The following is a 24,320-nucleotide window of genomic DNA, read 5'->3' on the forward strand; positions in this document are numbered from 1 at the left end:
GCCATCCGCCTCGCCTGCCGGACCTTCTGCTCCCACCTACAACGCCGTTGTGTAACAGTACTCACGGACAACACCGCTGCGATGTACTATGTGAACAAGCAGGGCGGAGCCCGCTCTTCTCCCCTCTGCGAGGAAGCGATCCTCCTGTGGGACTTCTGCGTGACCCACTCCATTCACCTAGAAGCGTCTTTTCTTCCGGGAGTGCAGAACACGCTGGCCGACCATCTCAGCAGGTCGTTTCTCTCCCACGAGTGGTCCCTTCGTCCCGACGTTGCACATACGATTTTCCAGAGGTGGGGGTTTCCCCGGGTCGACCTCTTCGCCTCCAAGGCGAACAGGAAGTGTCTCCAGTTTTGCTCGTTCCGAGGTCACTCGCCGGGCTCTCTGTCGGACGCGTTCCTGTATCCCTGGCAGACTCACCTCCTCTATGCCTTCCCTCCCTTTCCTCTCGTGCACAGAGTGCTCCAGAAGCTGAGGAGGGATCGAGCCACCGTCATACTCGTGGCTCCGGCCTGGCCGAGACAGCATTGGTACACCCTGCTGCTCGAGCTCTCCGTTCGGGATCCCATCTCCCTCCCGTTATGGCCGGACCTCATCACGCAGGACTTCGGCAGACTCCGCCATCCGAACCTGCAGTCCCTCCATCTTACAGCCTGGTACCTGCGTGGTTGACCCACGCAGAGAGGGACTGTTCGGCGGCCGTGCAGCAAGTCCTGCTTGAGAGCAGAAAGCCTTCCACTCGCTCCACCTACCTGGCGAAATGGAAGAGGTTCGCGCTCTGGTGTGACCAACGAGGGCTCAACCCTTTCATCGTACCCGTCCCTACCATCTTGGACTACCTTTGGTACCTTAAGGAGCAAGGTCTGGCGGTCTCCTCATTGCGGGTACACCTGGCAGCGGTGTCCGCTTTTCGTCCTTCCCTGGAAGGTCGCTCCATCTTTTCCAATCCGATGGTCTCCCGCTTCCTGAAAGGCCTGGACCGATTGTACCCGCCGGTGCGGCGTCCGGCCCCAACCTGGGATTTGAACCTCGTCCTGTCCAGACTCATGGGTCCGCCATTCGAACCGATGGCCACGTGTTCTCTTCTTTACCTCTCCTGGAAGACGGCCTTCCTCGTCGCCATAACATCGGCCAGACGAGTCTCGGAGCTCCGGGCGCTGACGGTAGGTCCGCCATACACTGTCTTCCACACGGACAAGGTGCAGCTTCGTCCGCATCCGGCCTTCCTGCCAAAAGTGGTCTCGGCTTTCCACCTCAATCAGGACATCTTTCTCCCGGTCTTCTTCCCGAAGCCCCATGCCTCGCCAAGGGAACAACAGCTCCACACCCTCGACGTCCGTAGAGCGCTCGCTTTTTACATCGAGCGTACAAAACCTTTTCGGCGTTCTACACAACTCTTCATAGCAGTCGCCGACCGCATGAAAGGCGAGCCGGTCTCTTCCCAGCGCATCTCCTCCTGGGTAACTCAGTGCATCAGAGCATGCTACGAGCTGGCTCGCGTGCCCCCGGGCCGCTTCACCGCTCATTCCACGAGGGCGCAAGCCTCGTCTGCCGCCTTCCTGAGCCAGGTCCCCATCCAGGACATATGTCGAGCGGCCACATGGTCTTCGGTCCACACCTTCGCCTCCCACTATGCGTTGGTGCAGCAGTCTCGAGACGACGCAGCCTTCGGCTCAGCAGTTTTACACTCTGCCACGTCTCACTCCGACCCCACCGCCTAGGTAAGGCTTGGGAATCACCTAACTGGAATGCATTGGAGCAATCACTCGAAGAAGAAAAGACGGTTACTCACCTGTAGTAACTGTTGTTCTTCGAGATGTGTTGCTCCAATCCATTCCAGACCCGCCCTCCTTCCCCACTGTCGGAGTAGCCGGCAAGAAGGAACTGAGGAGCGGACGGGCCGGCTGGGGTATATATTCAGCGCTATAGCGGCGCCACTCCAGGGGGCGCCCAGCCGGCCCGCCGGAGTTGCTAGGGTAAAAATCTTCCGAAGAGCCGTGCACGCGCGGCGCGCACACCTAACTGGAATGGATTGGAGCAACACATCTCGAAGAACAACAGTTACTACAGGTGAGTAACCGTCTTTTTAAATCATAATTTGTACCAAGTGACTGGAGGAAGCTAATGTGACGCCAATTTTTGAAAAGGGCTCCAGAGGTGATCCTGGAAATTACCAGCCAGAAAACCTGACTTCAGTAGAGGGCAAACTGGTTTAAACCATAGTAAAGAAGAAATTTGTCAGACATAGATTAACTGTTGGGGAAGAGTTAATATGGTTTTTGTAAAGGGAAATCATGCCTCACCGATCTACTAGAATTCTTTAAGGGGGTCAACAAGCATAGGTGTTGGAAAGGGTCCAGCTCCCTCCTCCTTCTCAGTTCCCAGACACAGTCTGCTGGAAAAATAACAGTCCGGGGTCCAATCTGCAGGCAATTTGATGGGTTTATTGGGGCTAAACAAGCAAGCGTATTCTGAAGTGCTTCACAGCAGTTGGGCTCATCTCTATACGCCGATAGAATTGTCCTTTTCCCCTCCCTTGTCTACTATTCCATATGCCGATAGAACCCTCTTCTCCTGACCCCTATTTCCACATGTGGATGGAGCGTCCTCTTCTGCCCCCCTCTTCTCGGCAAATATAATTATACTTTTACTGCCCCTCACTTGGTACCACCCCTTCCAATATATGGCCGTGTGCCATTCGGGGGGGGTCTTGAGTCTGGGGGCAATGAGACCACCTCTTTTGTACCTGATGGGAGGGATAAGGAGCGGGGATACTTTTGGACAAGATCGCTTTCTTGGAGACTTCGTATCTTCTCCTCAGACCTTCCAGCTACTCGATTAGCCCCTTATCTTCTCTTGCTACTAAAAGTCAAAACTACCAGCTGGGCTGGGAGAGAAGAGCAGGGCCGCCCAGAGAATTCAGGGGGCCTGGGGCAGAGAAATATTGGGGGCCCCTTCTATAAAAAAATTGCAATACTATATTCTCCTGAGGGCCCTTGCGGGGCCCACAGCAAATTGCCCCACTTGTTCCCCACCATAAGCGCCCCTGGGAAAAATAAACCTTCTGCATTTTGGCACAAACCCAGTTTTGAGAAAACTTCTTTACAAGGTATCACTGGTTCTCAGTGTAGTAAGTGCAGGCCCTGATAAAGGCCTGGTATGAGGCCTGAGGCCTGAACTAAAGTAATGGTCAAGACTTTGCTAACATAAAGCAAAGTTAAGCTGTGAGCCAGAGGCAGGACCTGTTCACAGAAGCTGGCACGGAAAGGGCTGATGCTGCATAAACATATATTCACCTAGCATACCGAAGTATAAACACAGCACTAGAATACACTATACTGAACATTCCATAGATAATAAAAGGACAGGCCGACCCATCCCAATGACAGGGGCAAAAGGGTAAAATGATGGATAGAGTTGTTTTGATCGAACCAACATGTACAAGGTGAGAGGCGGCACCTTAATACGTAGAGAGGTTGAACCTTGCTGCGTCGATGGGGTGGCACCTCAATACGTCAGGAGTGATGTGTAACTTGTTTGTACCTGTGTATAAGAATGTACCCCTGGGGCGGTGAGACTGTCTAGCGCTAGTTAATTAATCTTAATGTTATGTGGTACTAGGTCAATCAGCTTGCAATGGTCTAAATCTATTATGGCTCCGGGTGAGGAGGGAGCCGGGGGTAAGAGGCTGGGGCCAGGGGGGCTGGCTAAGGGGCAGGGAGTCTCACGGACAGTCAGGGCACAGGGAGGGGGCAGAGGTTGGGGGTCGGTCAGGAGACCGGGAATGGGGGGGTTGGATTGTGGGCGTTCTGGGGCGGGTGGATAGGGGTTGGGGCAGACAGGGAGCAGGGGAGGGGTCCCAGGGTGGTGGGGGGGGGTGTCTCTGTGGGATGGTGAGGGGACAAGGAGCAGGATGGGTTGGGGATTCTGAGGGGGGTGGGCAGTCGGGGGCAGGAAGTGGGTGGGGGTTGGATAGGAGAAGGGCCAGGCTGTTTGGGAGGCACAGCCTTCCCTACCCTAAAGCTCATTCAGCAGTTTGAGGCTTGCAGAAGAGCCAAGCTGTTAGCTTTTCCATTAGGGCTCCCATCCCTTTCACGTCTCAAATGCCAAATTATAGTCTGTATTTAATTTCAGTGCCATAGGGAGATTCATGTCAGGGGAGGGGAGCGTCATTTAAAATTAGCCACTGGGGGAGGGATCACATGAGAAGAGCAATATCCTTCCCAACCCTACCAAGGGAGACCCCCCTCCCCTGCATTCCAGTGGTTCTCAAACTTTTGTCCTGGTGACCCTTTCACATAGCAAACCTCTGAGTGCGACCCCCCCCCTTATAAATTGAAAACACTTTTTTATATATTTTACACTATTATAAATGCTGGAGGCAAAGCGGGGTTTGAGGTGGAGGCTGACAGCTCGCGACCCCCCAGTAATAACCTCGTGACCCCCTGAGGGTTCCCGAGACCCAGTTTGAGACCCCCTGGGTTAATTTAATTTTAGCACCCTCTGTCCATTCACATGCATGTGCTATTCTGAGCATTTCAGTTTTCACAACATAGGCTCATCCCAGATTCTGGAACAAGCTCAAATGCTCAGTTCGTGGAGTATGTACATAGTCTATACTAAAGACAAACCCACAGTAACCGTCTCCAGTTTGTGAGGGACCCCATGGAGCCAGTCTCTAGGAAACAGATAAATGCATGGAGGTTAAGTCCATTAATGGCTATTAGCCAGGCTGGGTAAGGAATGGTGTCCCTAGCCTCTGTTTGTCAGAGAGTGGAGATGGTTGGCAGGAGTGAGATCACTTCATCATTACCTGCTAGGTTCACTCCCTCTGAGGCACTTGGCATTGGCCATTGTCAGTAGACAGGATACTGGGCAGGATGGCCTTTGGTTTGACCCAGTATGGCTGTTATGTTCTAACCTAAATGAACCCAAAGTTATGGAGACAGATATGAGTCAGGAAGCCAGCAGAGTATCAGAAACCTGGAAAAATCTCTGCTTGGATGGGCTCAGGTGTTTGGTTACAAGCTGAGGTGGTTCAAAAGGTTTGAATTTTTTTTTAAGCAGAATTTTTTTATTGTTTCTTTAAACAATCAAACATAGCAAGCAGCAAATATTTGGCCACACACTTCTGAAACCTCAAACCATGTTCAGGTTTTGGCAGACTAATTTCAGCTTTTAGCACTAGCTGATTATTATTGTTAATCTTTACCCGATTTACTTCACATTCTCCTAACAATATGGAGAAGGGTTCTCCCTGGCTATAGTGTCCTTAGGGTTTCAGAAAGCCTTTGACAAGGTCTCTCACAAAAGACTCTTAAGAAAAGTAAGTAAGTAAGATCGACTTTTCCCTGAAGTGTAGAAAAGGCCCTGGTGAGACTGTCTAGCGCTAGTTAGTTAATCTTAATGTTATGTGGTACTAGGTCAATCAACTTGCAATGATCTAAATCTATTACATCTCCCCAGTTGCCAAAGAATTCCAGGGTAGAACCACAATTAATGCATTTTTAGGTGACAACGAATTTTGGTGACAAAGGCTTTTATTGACTAAACCCCCTATCCACATTTCCATAATTATATCCAGAACTGATATCAAGCTAACTGGCATTTAATACCATGTCACATTTTTTGAATACTGGCATAATACAGGATATCTCTGTTTTCTAGTTTTCAGACTCTTTGGGTGCGAGATGTCTGGGGCTGCTGATTTAAAAAATATTGACCCTTAGTAGTGCTCATCACCATTCCCTATAGTTACCAGTGGACTGGAAAGAAATTCACGTTATCTGAGTGCATCATACGCCTCTTTCCAAATACATCACAGAAAACGTTATTGAACATTTTTGCCCTGCGTGCATCACTATTAACAGTGTTAACACATCCATCTAGTACATTTCCTTTGTTTCTAATATACTAACAAAATCTTATTATTTTACTCAGCCCTTCTAGCCATGGATTTGTCTCTAGTATCTTTTGCTTCCCTTATCCATTTTCTATATTTTATAACTTCTCATTTCTATCCATTGCTATTCACTTCCCCTGCTTTAGAGGCACTGATGGACGGTATTCTCCTATCAATGACAGGGGGCAGACATCCATGCTCATCCTCCTGGAACTCTGTGTATTATATGACACTATTGAAAATGAAATACTGCTCTCTAACCTCAGAGACAGCAGCAATCCAGAGGGATGCACTAACATGGTCTGAATCCTTCTTGGAGGGATGCACCTAATTAATGGTGATGGGAAACTGCACCTCCAGCACTAGACCCCTCCCTTGTGGAATCCCACAAGGATCAGTTCTCTCTCTGGGGCTTTTCAGCATCTCCATGCAGCCTCTATGGGAACTTGTCACACAACATGGACTCAAACACAAGCAGTATGCAGGTGACACTGATCTCCTCCTGTCCTTCCCATACGACCAAACCAGTATCACCACCATGGCCCAGTTTTCGGAAGGACCAGCTGGCTGCAGCTGAACCCAAGCAAGACAGAGGTGATGTGGTGGGCAGAACTAAATATTTTTAAGGGTTCACTGCCACGCTGAAGACTACTTTGACTGAAGGTTCACAACCACACCTGGACAATTCAGTCCATAGTCTAGGAGGGCTCTTGGCTATTTTGCTGACGCTGAGCTCTCTCATATCACCGTCTGTGAGTAGTGCTTTCTACCATCTCCGGTTAACTAGGAGGCTCCATTGAATGAGACTCCTGGAAAGACTGACTCAGCCTGGAACATCAGATTACAATTTCACCGAGGAGACACTAGAAGGAAATGAACCAAGAGAGAGAGAACCAATCAAATGCAAACACGAATCCAGTGTCTATCCTGCCAATACTCCCTCCCCCCTTGTTCCATGGCAGCTTTGGGGGGAGGCCTCTGTCCCCAGGCAGGCCCCCAGCTGCCCTCTGTCCATAGGAACATTGTGTTGATGTTGCTTTTATTCTGTCTGTTCCCCCGAAGTGACCCCAGTGACTGTGATGCGTTGGCAGGTTTCTGAGGTGGAGTGGAAGTGGAGTCCCGGAGTTCACACCTCACAGGCGTGGGGAGCTCACAAACCCCATCTAGTTCTAAAAACCTCAGATTCACCTTGAGACTATGGCGAAGGCTCAGGCTCCCTCTTCCAACCTTTCCTCTGCATCCCACCCAGTGAACAGCACCTGCCAGAGCAGGAGCCCATTCCCTCCTGGCATGACGGAGAGATCATGGTTACGGCAGGGAAGTCAGGATGACTGGGTTCTGTCTGTCATCCTGCCACTCAATCTCTGTGTGACCTCGGCCAAATAACAATCTCCCTGTGCCTCAGTTTACCTATCTGTTTAATGGGGAATGGTCATAGTGACTTTCCTTTGTGAGGTGTTTTCCACATTCTTCAATGAAAGGTGCTGCACAGTATGATGAGCGTTATTGGGGAGAATTCTTTGATCATTTAGTAACAGCACCATGTGCCTCCAGAAAGTGCTTATGTCTCCCCTCACGCATCTTTCTATAGATCTGTCTGTTTACTATCTACCCATCACTCTTGGGACTTTACAGGGTATCAGACCTTATGGAGTTTTAAGCATTATCACTTGTTTTCCTACCAATCAACTATAATTTTTAAATATACACAAATGCACAGAGCAGCCAATTCCTCCCTGACTCAGCACAGAGCCCCAGAGTTCTCATCTCCCTCTGGGAAGGTCCCTTAATTACTGTTTACTCCCAAAGCTGGATAAAGAGCACAGAAGCCCAGACAGGCTTGTCTCCAGCCTGTTTACATTCAGATGTTCACCTATCTCCTAGAGGCTGAGCGACCCCCGCGGGATTGCACAGAGCTATATTAGAAATGGTGCACGTTTCTGTGTCAGCTTTCAGTGTGGGATGTTGCTGCAGATGCTGGGGTGAGAGAGGTGTGGGACACGGCTACCTGAGGGGGATTCCCGGGGAAGACACTTCTGTTTAAGGATTCACAGGTACCCACTTCTTGCTGAGGAGCTCACCTGCGCGACAAACCCAGTGCAACATGGATGTGATGGCACAGAGAATAGGTCTGTGGTCCTTTCCGCTCTGCACGGCCATTAAACATCCAAGGACCCTTGCCACAGTGCATGAGTTTGCTTCAGTATCATGGGTTAAAATGTCCCTCTTTGCTGTGTCCTCGTAGGCTGATGGCCTCTAGCCCCAAATTTGCTTTATTTCAGTGCCACAGTAGATTCTTCAGGATGAAAGGGTTAGTAGATGTAGAATGCAAGGCCAAATTCTGAGGCCAGTTTACTCAAGCCCCACTGAGGAAAAACTCCCCTTGGAGTAAGAACTGAGTAAAGACCTCAGGAGCCAGCTGTGTGTTAATGCAGAGACACTGTCACCTCCTCCTCTTGCATTTCAGGGCTCCGGGTGTTAAAGGGGGAGCAGGGGCTGTTCCCTGACTTTTATCTCCATGGAGGTGCTTGGGCTCCTCACTGGAACAATTCTAAGAATGTTTCAGCATGGGCAACACATCTTTTCTCCTAGCTTCATTTGAGAAGTCGGCTCAAACGTTATGCCGTAAACTCAAAAAACAATTCAGCCGGAAGCAGACACCCGGGATGTGAAATTTCAATCCAATTGCTTAAAGTTTGGCAAATTTATAAGCAACTAAAAAAGAGGTCTCCTAATTGAAGGTGTCAGACAGCCTTAATTAACGGTGGTGCCGTGCCACGAGCACCACCTACAAGGTCCAATCCATTTGTGAATCTCTTGTGTTTGACTAAGGCCTGGTCTACACTGGCATTTTATATCATAGAATCCTAGAGACACAGCGGGAGAAGGAACCGCAAGTGTTAGCTAATCTACCCCCCTGCCAAGATGCAGGATTTGTTGTGTCTAAGCCATCCAGGACAGATGACTGTCCAGCTTCCTTTAAAACCTGCAGTTAAGCAGCCTCCATGGTTTCCCGAGGCGTCTGTTCCATTGTCCTTCTATTCCTACATTTAGGCAGTTTATGCTGAGTGGGCAGTCAGTTCTGACAAGCCAATTTAATTAAGGTGGATGTGACCTATTCTCAACAGTTGACAAGAAGGCATGAATACCAAGTGAGGTAAAATTACTTTTGTAGTGCTAACGAGGCCAATGCAATCAAAGTGGCCCATTTCCAACAGAGGACAAGAAGGTGTGAGTATCAGCAGAGGGAAAATTACTTTTGGTGGTGACCCATTCACTGCCAGTCATTATTCAGGCCTAATTTGATGGTGTCCAATTTGCAAATTAATTCCTGTTCTGCAGATAGTTGTTGGAGTCTGTTTTAATTTTGTTGTTGCTGAAGAATTGCCAGTTTCAAGTCTGTCATTGAGTGTCCAGAGAGATTGAAGTGCTCTACTACTGGTTTTTGAATGTTACAATTCTTGATGTCTGATTTGTGTCCATTCATTCTTTTGCGTAGAGACTGTCCATTTTGGACAGTCCAGTGGACAAAATCAGCAATAACAAAATTAAAACAGACTCCAACAACTATCTGCAGATCTGGAATTAAATTAGGCCTGAATAATGACTGGCAGTGGATGGCAGAGGGGCATTGCTGGCACATGATGACATATATCACATTGGTAGATGCGCAGGTGAATGAGCCCCTAATGGTTTGGCTGATGCGGTTAAGTCCTATGATGATGTCCCTTGAATAGATATGCGGACAGAGTTGGAAATGGGGTTTGTTGCAGGGATTGGTTCATGGATTGGTGTTTTTGTTGTGTAGTTGCTGGTGAGTATTTGCTTCTGATTGGGAGGCTGTCTGTAAGCAAGGACTGGCCTGTCTCCCAAAATCTGTGAGAGTGAGAGATCGTTCTTCAGCATTGGTTGTAGATCCTTGATGATGCGCTGGAGAGGTTTTAGTTGGGGGCTGTAGGTGACAGCTAGTGGCGTTGTGTTACTCTCTTTGTTGGGGCAGCAAAGTTTCTTGTGGCACCTTATTGACTAACAGACATTTTGGAGCATGAGCTTTCGTGGGTGAATACCCACTTCGTCAGATGCATGTTGTTGGGCCCATTGTGTAGTAGGTGACTTTTGGGTACCCTTCTGGATCTGTCAATCGGTTTCTTCACTTCCTCGGGTGGGTACTGTAGGTTTAAAAATGCTTGGTAGTGATCCTGTAGGTGTTTGTCTCTGTCCGAAGGATTGGAGTAAATGCAGTTGTATCTTAGAGCTTGGCTGTAGACAATGGATCGTGTGGTGTGTCCTGGATGGAAGCTGGAGGCATGCAGGTAAGTATAGCCGTCAGTAGGTTTCCAGTATAGGGTGGTGTTTATGTGACCATCACTTATTTGCACTGTAGTGTTGAGGAAATGGATCTCTTCTGTGGATTTGTCCAGGCTGAAGTTGACAGTGGGGTGGAAATTGTTGAAATCCTGGAAGACTGCTGCCATGTCCCCCTCAGTCTCCTCTTTCCCAAACTAAACATACACAGTTCCTTCAGCCTTTGCTCATATGGCTTGAATTCTCTCCCTTTCATTTTTGTTGCTTGCCTCTGGTCATTTCCAGTTTCTCTACGTCCTTCCTGTACATTGGTGACCAAATTAGACACAGTTCTCCAGCTGAGGCCGAACCAGCACCCAGTGCACCTCCTTTGACTTGCATATGATGCCTTGGCTAATGCATCCAAAAATTACATTTTCTTTTTTTTTGCAACAGCAAAAAAATCCACACCCCTGAGAGATATAGTTATATCAACCTAAACGCGATATAGTTGGCATGAGGTCAACGGAAGAATTTTACAATCCACTTAACTACCAACTCTTGGGGAGGTGGATTACCTGTGTGGATGCAAAAACCCCTGCCATAGGTGTAAGTGATAAGGAAGAACCACTGTCGCGTTTTAAGTGTAGACAAGTCCTGAAGCAGATCTTCCAGAAAAAACATCCAGTCTGGATCTACAGACATGCAGAGTTGGCGAATCCACCACTTCCCTTTGCAGTTTGTTCCAAATATTAATCACTTCAGTGCTAAAAATTTGGCCTTTCCTTCCAGTTGGTACTTGTCTGGCTTTATTTTCCAGCCATTGGGCCTTGCTCTGCATTTCTCCGCTAGATTACAGAGCCAGTTATTTGTGTTTGTGTGTGTTTATATATTGCTTCCCCCTCCTCCAACTCCTGCCTTCACTTTGCCACTGGACAGAAGCTTTAGCCAAAGTTGTTCACACTCTTGACTGAGGAATTGTGGCTTCCAAGCTGTCTAATAAACTCTTCGTAAAGAACACCCTTTTCTCATTCACATTTTTCTCTCAAAATTTTTCCTCCCAATCAGTTTTGTTGATAATTTGCTTCACCTGAGGAGAATTAGCCCTTTTGAAACACAAAGTGTCCATCGATGTTACTGGTTGGGAACTGTTCTCTGTTTCTCCATTTGAATGTAATCAGTTCCATTCTTTATTTTCCTCTCCTCTATCATAAGCCCCCTTCTTTGTCTCTTCTCTAAACTAAACAGTCCCAGACTTTTCAGTCCGCAGATGGCAGCCTCCCCGATTCTCATAGCCTGTCTCAGAAATCCCCTTTCTATCAGCTTTATAGAGACTGGGTGACCAGATCCAGAGCAAGGTTTCCTCCATCCCATTCCTTAGACATCCCATCATTTTCTTTGTTTTGGCCACTGCTATGAGTGACGCCAAGGTCTTTCCTCTCAGGTGTCTTCTAGTTGGGATGTTTCTCTCTGGTACGTGTTTTGTAAAAACTTTGTTTTTTTTCCACTCTCAGATTTTGAGCAGCTGGGTGAATGGGGAACTCCCTTGAGCATGGACTCTCTAACCTGGGTTTAATTGCATTAAGGAACAATGATGGATAACGAGTATTCACACTCTTGTTTCCTGCTGGTGCCTATTAAGGTTTCCCACATCAGATGTATAGGAATTATTGAGGCGGGGGACACCATAAAATATGGAATTGGCATTGATAGGGTCATGTGTTCACAATTAATTTGCCTGAATAATGAAAATGTCATTTTTCAGTGTGTGAAGAGCAACCAATCTGCTTCATCCATTAGAAAAGCCTCCAGTGGTACATTTCATGTCTCAAATTAACATTGTCTCTCCATACAGGCATTTGTACTGCGACCATCACCCTAGACCCTGGACACATACAGGAAGTCAAGGGAACATACGGTACATGAAGGAGACACTGTTCTGTCTCAGAGTTGGACGCCTTCTCCCCTACTCCATGTCAGATTCCAACAAAACTGACTTCACCAACCCCTCCACCTTCATCCTGCAGGGCATTCCTGGGCTGGAGACAGCCCATGTCTGGATCTCCATCCCCTTCTGCACCATGTACGCCATAGCCATCTTGGGGAACTTCACCATCCTGTTCGTCGTGAAGAGGGAGCCGAGCCTCCATGGGCCCATGTACTATTTCCTCTGCATGCTGGCCATCACCGACCTGGTCCTGTCTACGTCCATCCTGCCCAAAACACTGAGCATCTTCTGGTTTAGTTCCAGGGAGATCAATTTCAGTGCCTGCCTCACCCAGATGTACTTCATTCACTGCTTCTTAGAGATGGAGTCTGGCATCTTCGTAGCCATGGCTTTGGATCGCTATGTGGCCATCTGCAACCCCCTGAGACATTCTGCCATCCTGACAAACCCCGTTGTGGCCAAGATTGGCCTGGCCGTGCTGCTGCGTGGCTGCCTGGTTATACTGCCCTTTCCCATCCTGGCGAGGCAGTGGCCGTATTGCAGAAACAACATCATCCCCCAGCCGTACTGCGCACATATAGCCGTGGTGAATCTGGCCTGCACTGACACCCGCGTCAGCAGTTACTATGGGCTCTCTGTGCTATTCTGTGTGATGGGTCTGGATGTGATTTTTATCGCCATGTCCTATACCCAGATCCTCAGGGCCATCTTCAGCCTCTCCACAAAGGACGCCCGGCTCAAGACTTTTGGGACCTGCAGCTCCCACCTCTGTGTCATTTTAGCCTTTTACATCCCACATCTCTTCATGTCCCTCATGTACCGGGTTGGCCAGAATGTGCCTGGGCAATTGAACATTCTCATTGCCAATGTGTACCAATCAATGCCACCCACGCTAAATCCCGTCATCTATGGGGTGAGGACCAAACAGATCCGGGGCAGGCTGCTCCGGCTCTTTACTCATGAAGGGACCTAAAGTTTTCTCCTGGTGCTCTGGCTCTCAGACCGAGCTCTGTGCAGAGCTGCCTGGTGACATGGTGATGGGCCCCCTTCCCTGAATCACTGATAGGACAGTCACAGTGACATTAATCCCTTTCCTGGCCTTACTGGGCTGTGTCAACGTGACAGACTGAGGAATTGGTCTGTGTACAACTCACTGACTTACAGGATTGGCACCATTCTAATTGCTGGTAACTGGACCACTGAGGCCATGTGTCCTTCCCTGCCTATTCCCCAAGCTCCTGCCCCCGGCCCCACCTCTTCCCACAAGGCCCCGCTCCCTTCTCCACCTCTTCCCCCACGGCCCCACCTCTGCTCTGCCACTTTCCCCAGAGTCACAGCCCTGTTGCTCTCTCCTTTCCTCCCCAACCCCATCAACTTTGTCGATCATCTCGACCTCCCTCCTTGCCCAGGTGAACTCCCTCTGCTTCGGGGCTGGGACAGGAGCTGCTGCAGGCTGACAAGGAGCCTGCAGTGAGGGCAGCAAGGACACAGCACTGGGGCTGACAGGGGGATGAGAAGCGGAGAGGGAAGCCAGGAAGCTGTGTAAAAGAAGCTGGGGGCTGGAACCAGGGTTGTGTTGAAGGCGGGTGAGACTGTGCATCTTACAGCTCGTGGGCCCTAAAGCTCATAGAATCTCAGGGTTGGAAGGGACCTCAGGAGGTCATCTAGTCCAACCCCCTGCTCAAAGCAGGACCAAACCCAACTAAATCATCCCAGCCAGGGCTTTGTCAAGCCTGACCTTAAAAACCTCTAAGGAAGGAGATTCCACTACCTCCCTAGGTAACCCATTCCAGTGCTTCACCACCCTACTAGTGAAAAAGTTTTTCCTAATGTCCAACCTAAACCTCCCCCTCTGCAACTTGAGACCATTACTCCTTGTTCTGTCATCTGCTACCACTGAGAACAGTTTACATCCGTCCTCTTTGGAAGCCCCCTTTTCAGGTAGTTGAAAGCAGCTATCAAATCCCCCCTCATTCTTCTCTTCTGCAGACTAAACAATCCCAGTTCCCTCAGCCTCTCCTCATAAGTCATGTGCTCCAGCCCCCTAATCATTTTTGTTGCCCTCCGCTGGACTCTCTCCAATTTATCCACATCCTTCTTGTAGTGTGGGGCCCAAAACTGGACACAGTACTCCAAATGAGGCCTCACCAGTGCTGAGTAGAGGGGAATGATCACATCCCTCGATGTGCTGGAAATGCCCCTACTTATACAACCCAAAATGCCATTAGCCTTCTTGGCAACAAGGGCACACTGTTGACTCATATTCAGCTTTTCGTCCACCGTAACCCCTAGGTCAAAGAATCATAGAATCATAGAACTTAAGATCAGAAGGGACCATTATGATCTAGTCTGACCTCCCGCAAAATGCAGGCCACAAAAGCTGACCCACCCACTCCTGAAATAATTCTCTCCCTTGACTCAGCTGTTGAAGTCCCCAAATCCTGATTTAAAGACTTCAAGTAGCAGATAATCCTCCAGCAAGCGACCTCTGCCCCATGCTGCGGAGGAAGGCGAAAAACCTCCAGGGCCACTGCCAATCTTCCCTGGAGGAAAATTCCTTCCCGACCCCAAATATGGCAATCAGCTGAACCCCGAGCATGCGGATCAAGACTCTCCAGCCTGACACTCGGGAAAAAGACTTTCAATATCCCAACATTGACCCTCGGTACTAATTACCAGTGGCGGCATGTTATTGACCTATTGACTAAATCGCGTTATCCTATCAAACCATTCCCTCCATAAACTTATCAAGCTTAATCTTAAAGCCAGAGAGGTCCTTTGCCCCCACTGTTTCCCTCGGTAGGCTGTTCCAGAATTTCACTCCCCTGATGGTTAGAAACCTTCGTCTAATTTCAAGCCTAAACTTCCTGACTGCCAATTTATATCCATTTGTTCTCGTGTCCACATTAGTACTGAACTTAAATAATTCCTCTCCCTCCCTGGTATTTATTCCTCTGATATATTTAGAGAGAGCAATCATATCTCCTCTCAACCTTCTTTTGGTTAAGGAAAACAAACCGAGCTCCTCAAGTCTCCTTTCATATGACAGGCTTTCCATTCCTCGCATCATTCTAGTGGCCCTTCTTTGTACCCGTTCCAATTTGAATTCATCCTTCTTAAACATGGGAGACCAAAACTGCACACAGTACTCCAAATGAGGTCTCACCAACGCCTTGTATAATGGGACTAGCACCTCCTTATCTCTACTAGAAATACCTCGCCGAATGCATCCCAAGACCGCATTAGCTTTTTTAACGGCCACATCACATTGCCTGCTCATAGTCATCCTACGATCAACCAGGACTCCGAAGTCCTTCTCCTCTTCCGTTACTTCCAACTGGTGCGTCCCCAGCTTATAACTAAAATTACTGTTAGTCATCCCTAAATGCATAACCTTATACTTCTCACTATTGAATTTCATCCTATTACTAATACTCCAGTTTACAAGGTCATCCAAATCTCCCTGGAGGATATCCCGATCCTTCTCCAAATTGGCAATACCTCCCAACTTCGTGTCATCCGCAAACTTTATCAGCCCACTCCTACTTTTGGTTCCGAGGTCAGTGATAAATAGATTGAATAAGATCGGACCCAAAACCGAACCTTGAGGAACTCCACTGGTAACCTCCCTCCAACCCGACAGATCACCTTTCAATACGACCCGCTGCAGTCTCCGCTTTAACCAGTTCCTTATCCACCTCTGGATTTTCATTTCAATCCCCATCTTTTCCAGTTTAACCAGTAATTCTTCATGTGGTACCATATCAAACGCCTTACTGAAATCAAGATATATTAGATCCACCGCATTTCCCTTGTCTAAAAAATCTGTTACTTTCTCAAAGAAGGAGATCAGGTTGGTTTGGCATGATCTACCTTTCGTAAAACCATGTTGTAATTTGTCCCAATTGCCATTGACCTCAAGGTCCGTAACTACTCTCTCCTTTAATATTTTTTCCATGACTTTGCATACTACAGATGTTAAACTAACAGGCCTGTAGTTACCCGGGTCACTTTTTTTCCCCTTCTTGAAAATAGGAACTATATTAGCTAATCTCCAGTCACACGGTACAACCCTCGAGTTCAGAGATTCATTAAAAATTATCGCTAATGGGCTTGCAATTTCACTCGCCAATTCCTTTAATATTCTAGGATGAAGATTATCCGGGCCGCCTGATTTACTACCGTTAAGCTGTTCAAGTTTGGCTTCTACCTCGGATACTGTAATTTCCAACCCCGCACTTTCATTCCCATCAGTCACTCTGCCACTATTCCTAAGCCCTTCATTATCCTTATTAAAGACCGAGGCAAAATATTCGTTTAGATATTGTGCCATGCCTAGCTTATCCTTGATCTCCACTCCGTTTACAGTTTTAAGCGGTCCCACTTCTTCTTTCTTGGTTTTCTTCCTATTTATATGGCTAAAAAGCCTTTTACTATTGGTTTTAATTCCCTTCGCAAGGTCCATCTCTACCCGGCTTTTGGCTTTTCTCACTGCATCGCTACACCCTCTGACCTCAATAAGGTAGGTTTCTTTGCTGATCCCACCCATCTTCCACTCCCTGTACGCTTTCTGTTTTTTCTTAATCACCCCTCTGAGACGCTTGCTCATCCAGCTCGGTCTAAAACTGCTACCTACGAACCGTTTTCCCTTTCTCGGGATACAGGCCTCTGACAGCTCCTGCAACTTCAACCTGAAATAATCCCAGGCGTCTTCCGCCTTAAGATCCCTAAATATGTTAGTCCAATCCACTTCCCTAACTAGTCGCCTTAATTTAGTAAAGTTAGCCCTTTTGAAATCGTAAACCTTAGTCTCAGATGCAATTGTTTTTATCCTTACATTTATTTTGAACCGAATTAGCTCATGATCACTTGAGCCAAGGTTGTCCCCTACAACCATTTCTTCAACAAGGTCCTCACTACTCACCAAAACCAAATCTAAAATGGCATCCCCCCTCGTCAGTTCTGTAACTATTTGATGAAGGAATTCATAGGTAAAGGTAATAATTGGAGATATACCAATGTCCTAGAACTGGAAGGGTCCTTAAAAGGTCATTTAGTCCAGCCCCCTGCCTTCACTAGCAGGAACAATTTTTGCCCCAGATCTCTAAGTAGCCTCCTCAAGGATTGAATTCACAACCCTGGGTTTAGTAGGCCAATGCTCAAACCACTGAGCTATCCCTCCCCCGGCTATCACATCATCAGCTATCAAGTCTAGGAAAAGCTGAGCCCTATTATTATTACTAGCATTTGTTCCCCAATCTATATCCGGGAAGTTAAAGTCTCCCATGATCATACAGTTCCTATTAGTATTTACCTCCTTAAAAACATTAAAGAGCTCTCTATCCATATCCAGGCTAGATCCCGGCGGTCTATAGCACACCCCAATCACTATCCCAGGGGAGGCTCTAGCAGTTTTCTTCCCTAATGTGACCATTACCCAAACAGACTCCATATTGTCCATTCCATTACTAGTTATTTCATTACAGTTTACCTCATTATTGATATACAATGCTACTCCCCCACCTTTATCTTTGTTTCGGTCTTTCCTTTTCTGCAGAACTGCTGCCCAGCCATTCGGTCCCTAGTCTGTAGCAGTGCATGGGATTCTTCCGTCCTAAGTGCAGGACTCTGCACTTGTCCTTGTTGAACCTCATCATATTTCTTTTGGCCCAATCCTCTAATTTGTCTAGGTCCCTCTGTATCCTATCCCTACCCTCCAGCATATCAACCACTCCTCCCAGTTTAGTGTCATCTGCAAACTTGCTAAGGGTGCAGTCCACACCATCCTCCAGATCGTTAATACAGAGTCCTGAGAGAAGAGACCCTTGTGTGGTTTATTTCTTTAGCTTTTGGTTCCCTTTTGTTCCTCCCAGCTGGGGGCCTGTAGCTGGCAGGGTCCCTGCACAGGGGATGGGCTGGGAGCCCTTTGCTCTGAGCCAAGCCTCCAGGGAAGGTCAGCCTGGGATGAGATTGAAAAAAAATGGGAGAAGTGTCAGGGGACCCAGAGGGATGGGGGGTGGCTGAGGAGCCCACCCTCCTTTGGTATTTGGATAGTGGAAGAAGGTCCCTGCCCCTGGGGACTGGATCCCTTCCAGGGAAAGGAGGCACTTCAGTCTGCTTGTGAGAGGTTTGAAGTAGGGGCAGCAATATGGGAAGCTGCCAGTAACCTTCAAGTTTGGTGCTGCTTCAGTGTTGTACTTTAGTTAGGGTGGTTAAAGATGATTTGGCACAACAGGGTTTAGAGTCAGGAGCAGAGTTAACAGACCAGCTTTAGAGACAGGAGCTGGGACTTGGTCCTGGGGGAGTGGAGGGAAAAGGGGCAGGGTTTGCAGGAGCAGGTAACAACCTCTACTTTTCGCCCAGAGCCAGGATGAGAACCTGGGGGTCAGGATTCCCGGCTGTTCCAACCTGGGGATCCTACTTTTGGCTCAGAGCTAACTGTATCCTTTGCTTCTTTGCCTTCTTCTTTCTCTCAGTTTACTTAATTTGCTGCTGGTACCCTGTACTTTAAATGGACCTCATAGGTTTAATTGGTTCCTCTGCTCCCCCCGCCTTTCCACACTTTTATTTTTCTGACGTTTCAATGGAGGGTACTTTGGATACTTATGTGAAATGTTTTTTGTTTGTTTGTTTGTTTATTTGTTTTTGGTTTGTTTGGTACAAAGGATGTCGGAGGTCTGCTGTATTCCACTGGAATTTTTGAAGTAAAAGATCCATGGGCAACCATGAAAACAAATGTTTTACAGCCTTTTGAACAGTCTCAAGGTAAAGACAGCACAGGCTAAGGCAGCTGTGTGGCAATAATTGTACTTGGTGGCTGAGTTGTTACAGACCAATTGCACCACCTTAAAGAACTAAATGTAGGAGTAAGTGATTTAAAGAACTAAGTGACCTATTCGGGCTCCAAAAGGAGCCACACTAGGTTGTGCTCTCTGTTTCAGATGTGTGTGTGTTTTGGAGCAGGAAATGAAAATGAAAGGTAATCAGAACTCTGGTGGAAGTGGAATGTGTCCCTTTTAAGACAGTCTCTGAGCTGCTGATAGATTTGGATCCAGAGGAAAGCCAAGAAAGCCTCTGTGTGGATGCAAATTACCTAGCAGACAGGGGAAGGCAGAAACTGCCCATAGGTGGCAGCACAAGGAACCTGCAAATTAATACATCTGGTCAGCAAAAAAGCTACAAGAAGACTCAGATTATGGCCCTCCAGAAAAGGGAGGTGAAAAAGCAAATCAAGCCTGAAAATAAGGAGGACAGGTTAATCCTAAGGGTGTGTGTGTGTGCGTGTGTTGTACAAGAGGGGAAACTGAGGCATACCACCTCATGAATTTCATAAATGACCAGTGAGTGGAGTAATTCACTAGCCTGACTATAGAACAAAATAAGGACAGCCTGGAGGTAATTCTTCTGTTTTTCCTGCAATTAGCAAGGATGTTTTTAAAAAGAATTGGTTTTATTATTATTAAGCAATAATCTGTCCCCACCAGGGGGGTGGAAATTGTTTCTTTTGTTTTGCAGACACTCTACAAGCATGCTGGCACCAGAAGAAGAATAACCCAGAATACCATGGATCAATGTTTTGTGTTGTTTGTCTGTAGTGTTTATCTTGTTGCTAGCATTGTTGTGTTTCAATGAACAGAAAACCTCGGTGACGTGGGGGATGGCTTCAAAATGCTGACCTGGGGGGAAGAGGGAGAGGTGTATGGGAATGCAAAATGCTCAGCTAGGAGGCCAGCACCAGTGTAATAGCTACCATGGTGCCTGGAAATAGAAGCCCTATGGGAATAATGAGAAGGGCAGGCGCTCGCTGGGAATCAATGGAGGGGTGTGTAAAATGGTGTAAATCCAGAGAAGATGTTCGGCTGTGCCCCTCTCCTATGACTATGGAGGAGCAGGATCAATGGCCTATGGCAAGGGGTGGACAATTGGGTGTACTGGGTATGAAGGGTTTTGCTGCAAATGTGCATATTACTGAGGGCACAATTATACCAGCCTCTAACCAAACTACACACGTCTACACGCTGCTATCTGGACTTTGGTGCACAAAGGGATCTGTAAATCTTTTTGCTGTGAATAATCAAACCGGGGCATACTGCCTGATTCCATACCACGTGGTTAAGTTGGTTTTGACAATGGCCCATTTCTCTCTGGACATTCAATGGGCTTATGATATGGACAAAATCACATAAAACCTGCAGGGGCAGCTTGTTGCATCTGCCAGCAACTGGACACATTAAGATCTTGACCCTGTCGAAGGAGGAGAAACAGTGTTTTGGTGGAGGCCAGGATGTCGGACTATACTGCAGTGGTCACGACTCAGTGTTGCTGTGGATTATCATAGCAGCTGGTGTATTGTTAACTGTATTTGTGTTACGTTGCAGATGGAAACGATCAAGGGGGTATAACCCCCTAGAAAACAGCCACTAATTATAACCTATACGTAATGCAGTAAGCCCTCCCCCGCAGTGCACTAGACAACCCGGACCCAACCTTCTCGGGCCCACTATATTGGGGAGTCTGGAACACTAATTGGACTAGGTGTGGTAGTCCCACAAGGGGCAGTGGGACAAATGGAATATCGACACCTTCCACCTTGACGCCTGGCCCTATCAGGAGATGTGTCGCCGTATGTCCTGTGCTTTTCCAGGGATACCTGGGCAGGAGCATCCCAAAGGGGGGGGGGAAGAGGGGGGTGGTGGTGGAGTGTTAGGGTATAGATATTCAGGCCTGTCGGCAAAGGCCTGTACTTTAAGTATATGTTTATCACTTAGCTAGTTATAGAGGTATAAAAGAAAGAATCAAAATCATTGTCTGAGTGAGGCCCTGTTCTTAAACTAAGGCCTTTGGCTAAGCAACAGAGGCAGCCATAAGCTGGGAAGTGTATGGTCACATCCTCACATCCCAAACTAGTCACATTGAAATAAGGTGCTATTGGGCTGTTAGGAATACAATCCTGCGCTGATATTCCATCACCTCCAGAGAAAGGGAAGAGCCTAGAAGATGTAAAAGGAAACTTAGTTTGATAGCAGCCTGTCTGGCAAGAACTCACTTATCAATAGCTGGGATGTGAAACCCTCATTTCTGTGGTGTTCTGTCACTGTAGTCTCCACTTCCCTATTGTTTGTCTGTATAATCTCTGTCTGGTTCTGTGATTGTTTCTGTCTGCTGTATAATTAATTTTGTTGGGTGTAAGCCAATTATGGTGGTGGGATATAATTGGTTAAATAACCATGTTACAATATGTTAGGATTGGTTAGTTAAATTTCAGTACAATGATTGGTTGAGGTCTAGCTAAGCAGAACTCAAGTTTTACTGTATAGTCTGCAGTCAATCAGGAAGTAAGGGGGGGGAAGGGAACAGGGAATGGGGGTGGGGGAACTGGAATCATGTTTCGCTAAGGGATGGGAAAGGGAACAGGGACACAGGCAAGGCTCTGTGGTGTCAGAGCTGAGAAGGGGGACACTGAGGAAGGAAACTGGAATCCTGCTTGCTGGAAGTTCACTCCAATAAACATTGAATTGTTTCCACCTTCGGACTTTAGGTATTGTTGCTCTCTGTTCATGCAAGAAGGACCAGGGAAGTGAGAGGGTGAAGGAAGAAGCCTCCTAACAGCGTTATCCCCATGTTATTGATGGACTGAGCCATGCAGAGGTAAAGTGATTTACCCAATGCCACCCAATGAGTCGGTGGCAGAGTTGATAATAAGCACCAGGAGTCCTGACCCCGCAGCACCACTGCTCTGCCATGCACTGGCATTGGTCCTCTGCGTTGTGTTCTCTTAAAATCATAGAATATTAGGGTTGGAAGAGACCTCAGGAGGTCATCTAGTCCAAAGCAGGACCAACACCAACTAAATCATCCCAGCCAGGGCTTTGTCAAGCTGGACCTTAAAAACCTCTAAGGATGGAGATTCTACCACCTCCCTAGGTAACCCATTCCAGTGCTTCACCACCCTCCTAGTGAAATAGTGTTTCCTAATATCCAACCTAGACCTCCCCCACTGCAACTTGAGACCATTGCGCCTTGTTCTGTCAGCTGGTACCACTGAGAACAGTCTAGATCCATCCTCTTTGGAAACCCCCTTTCAGGTAGTTGAAAGCAGCTATCAAATCCCCCCTCATTCTTCTCTTCTGCAGACTAAATAACACCATTCCCTCAGACTCTCCCCATAAGTCATATGCCCCAACGATTCTCTCCAGTTGTCCACATCCCTTCTGCAGGGGGAGGGACCAAAACTGGATGCAATAGTCCAGGTGTGGCCTCACCAGTGCTGAATAGAGGGGAATAATCACTTCCCTCCATCTGCTGGCAATGCTCCTACTAATGCAGCCTGTTATACCATTAGTCTTCTTGGCAACAAGGGCACACTGCTGACTCATATCCAGCTTCTCGTTCACTGTCATCCCCAGGTCCTTTTCTGCAGAACTGCTGCTTAGCCAGTCAGTCCCCAGCCTGTAGAGGTGCATGCAATTTTTCTGTCCTAAGTGTAGGACTCTGCACTTGTCCTTGTTGAATCTCATCAGGTTTCTTTTGGCTCAATCCTCTAATTTGTCTAGGTCACTCTGTATCCTATCTCTACCCTCCAGTTTATCTACCTCTCCTCCCCAGTTTAGTGTCATCTGCAAACTTGCTGAGGGTGCAATTCATCCCATCATCCAGATCATTAATAAAGACATTGAACAAAACCGGCCTCAGGACTGACCCCTCTTGCTTGTTTACCAGGGATCACATGCTGCCTGGAACTCTGCACAGTGCATAAAGCCCAATGATGTGCTACACAGAACCAAATCAGTGCAGCCTGTGGCTTGAAGGCCCTGATTAGGACTTTTTGAGAGCAACACACTAGAAATAATGAATAATAATCTCCATTTAATGCATACAGAGCCTGTGCCCAAGGTCACCCAGTATATCCGTGGCTGAGCTGGGACCCTTCACTCCAGGTTTCCTGGTCTCTGTGGATGCTTTATCTCTAGCTAAATGTCTTCAGCTAAATCCTAATCTTATAAGCTCCTTGCGGCAGGGTCTGTTTCTCCTTCAGTGTTTGCGAAGGGCCCAGTACAAGGGCCCCCGAACTGGAGCGAGCCCTCTGGATTCCTCCACAACACAAGTAACGATCAAAAATAGTCAACACACTAATCCAGCCAAATCAGGGCCTCCCCCTCTGTCATAAACAGATAGTTAAGGGTTAATGTCTGTTTTACCTGTAAAGGGTTAAGAAGCTCAGTAAACCTGGCTGACACCTGACCAGAGGACCAATAAGGGGACAAGATACTTTCAAATCTTTGTGGAGGGAAGTCTTTGTTTTGTATTCTTTGTTTGGGGGCTGTTCGCTCTCAGGGACTGAGAGGGACCAGACGTCAATCCAGGCTCTCCAAATCTTTCTGAATCAGTCTCATGTTTCAAATTTGTAAGTATCTAGTCAGGAAGGCGTGTTAGTCTTATGTTTGTTTTCTCAACCTGTAAATGTTTCTTTTGCTGGAAGGATTTTTACCTCTGTTTGCTGTAACTTTGAACCTGAGGCTAGGGGGGATTTCTCTGGCTATATAAATTTAAATACCCTGTAAAGCATTTCCATCCTGATTTTACAGAGATAATTTTTATCTTTTCTTTTTCTTTAATTAAAAGCTTTCTTTTTAAGAACCTGATTGATTTTTCTATTTTAAGATCCTCACCGGGAGTTGGTGGGGGGAAAAAAGGATGGGGGATGGTTAATTCCTCTTTGTTTTAAGATCCAAGGAGTTTGGATCTGTGTGAAGCCTCTCAAGGCAACCCAGGGAGGGGAAAGTCTGGGGGGAAAAGGAGGGGGGAATGGTTAATTTCTCCTTGTGTTAAGATCTAAGGGATTTGGGTCTGTATTCCCCAGGGAAGGTTTTGTGGGGACAGGGAGTGTACCAGACACTACTTCTGGCTGGTGGTAGCATTACCAGATCTAAGCTAGTAAATTAAGCTTAGAAGGGTCCATGCAGGTCCCCACATTTGTACTCTAAAGTTCAGAGTGGGGGAGGAAACCTTGACACCCTCCCTTTGCCTTCAGCTACAGAGGAAGGTCAAACCATGCTTGGCAGGTACAGAGCGTTAGTAACTTGAATGCAGGTGAACATGGCGTCCCTGTTGCCCTTGTCAGGAGAATTCATTCAGTCTCATTTCAGTGCTTAAAACCCCAGTGCTCCGCACTGGAGAAATACCCTG

General features: G+C 47.4%; 1 protein-coding gene across 1 annotated transcript; it reads left to right on the forward strand.

Moving 5' to 3' along the window:
- Positions 1-12,159: 12,159 nt before the first annotated feature.
- LOC123362568 (olfactory receptor 52M1-like) lies at positions 12,160-13,107 on the forward strand. Its single transcript, XM_045002950.1, has one exon. It carries the CDS (start codon positions 12,160-12,162, stop codon positions 13,105-13,107), a length of 948 nt encoding a protein of 315 aa, XP_044858885.1.
- The last annotated feature ends 11,213 nt before the right edge of the window (positions 13,108-24,320 follow it).

Source organism: Mauremys mutica, chromosome 1 (assembly GCF_020497125.1).
Source record: "Mauremys mutica isolate MM-2020 ecotype Southern chromosome 1, ASM2049712v1, whole genome shotgun sequence".
In the NCBI taxonomy this organism is placed as follows: Eukaryota; Metazoa; Chordata; order Testudines; family Geoemydidae; genus Mauremys; species Mauremys mutica.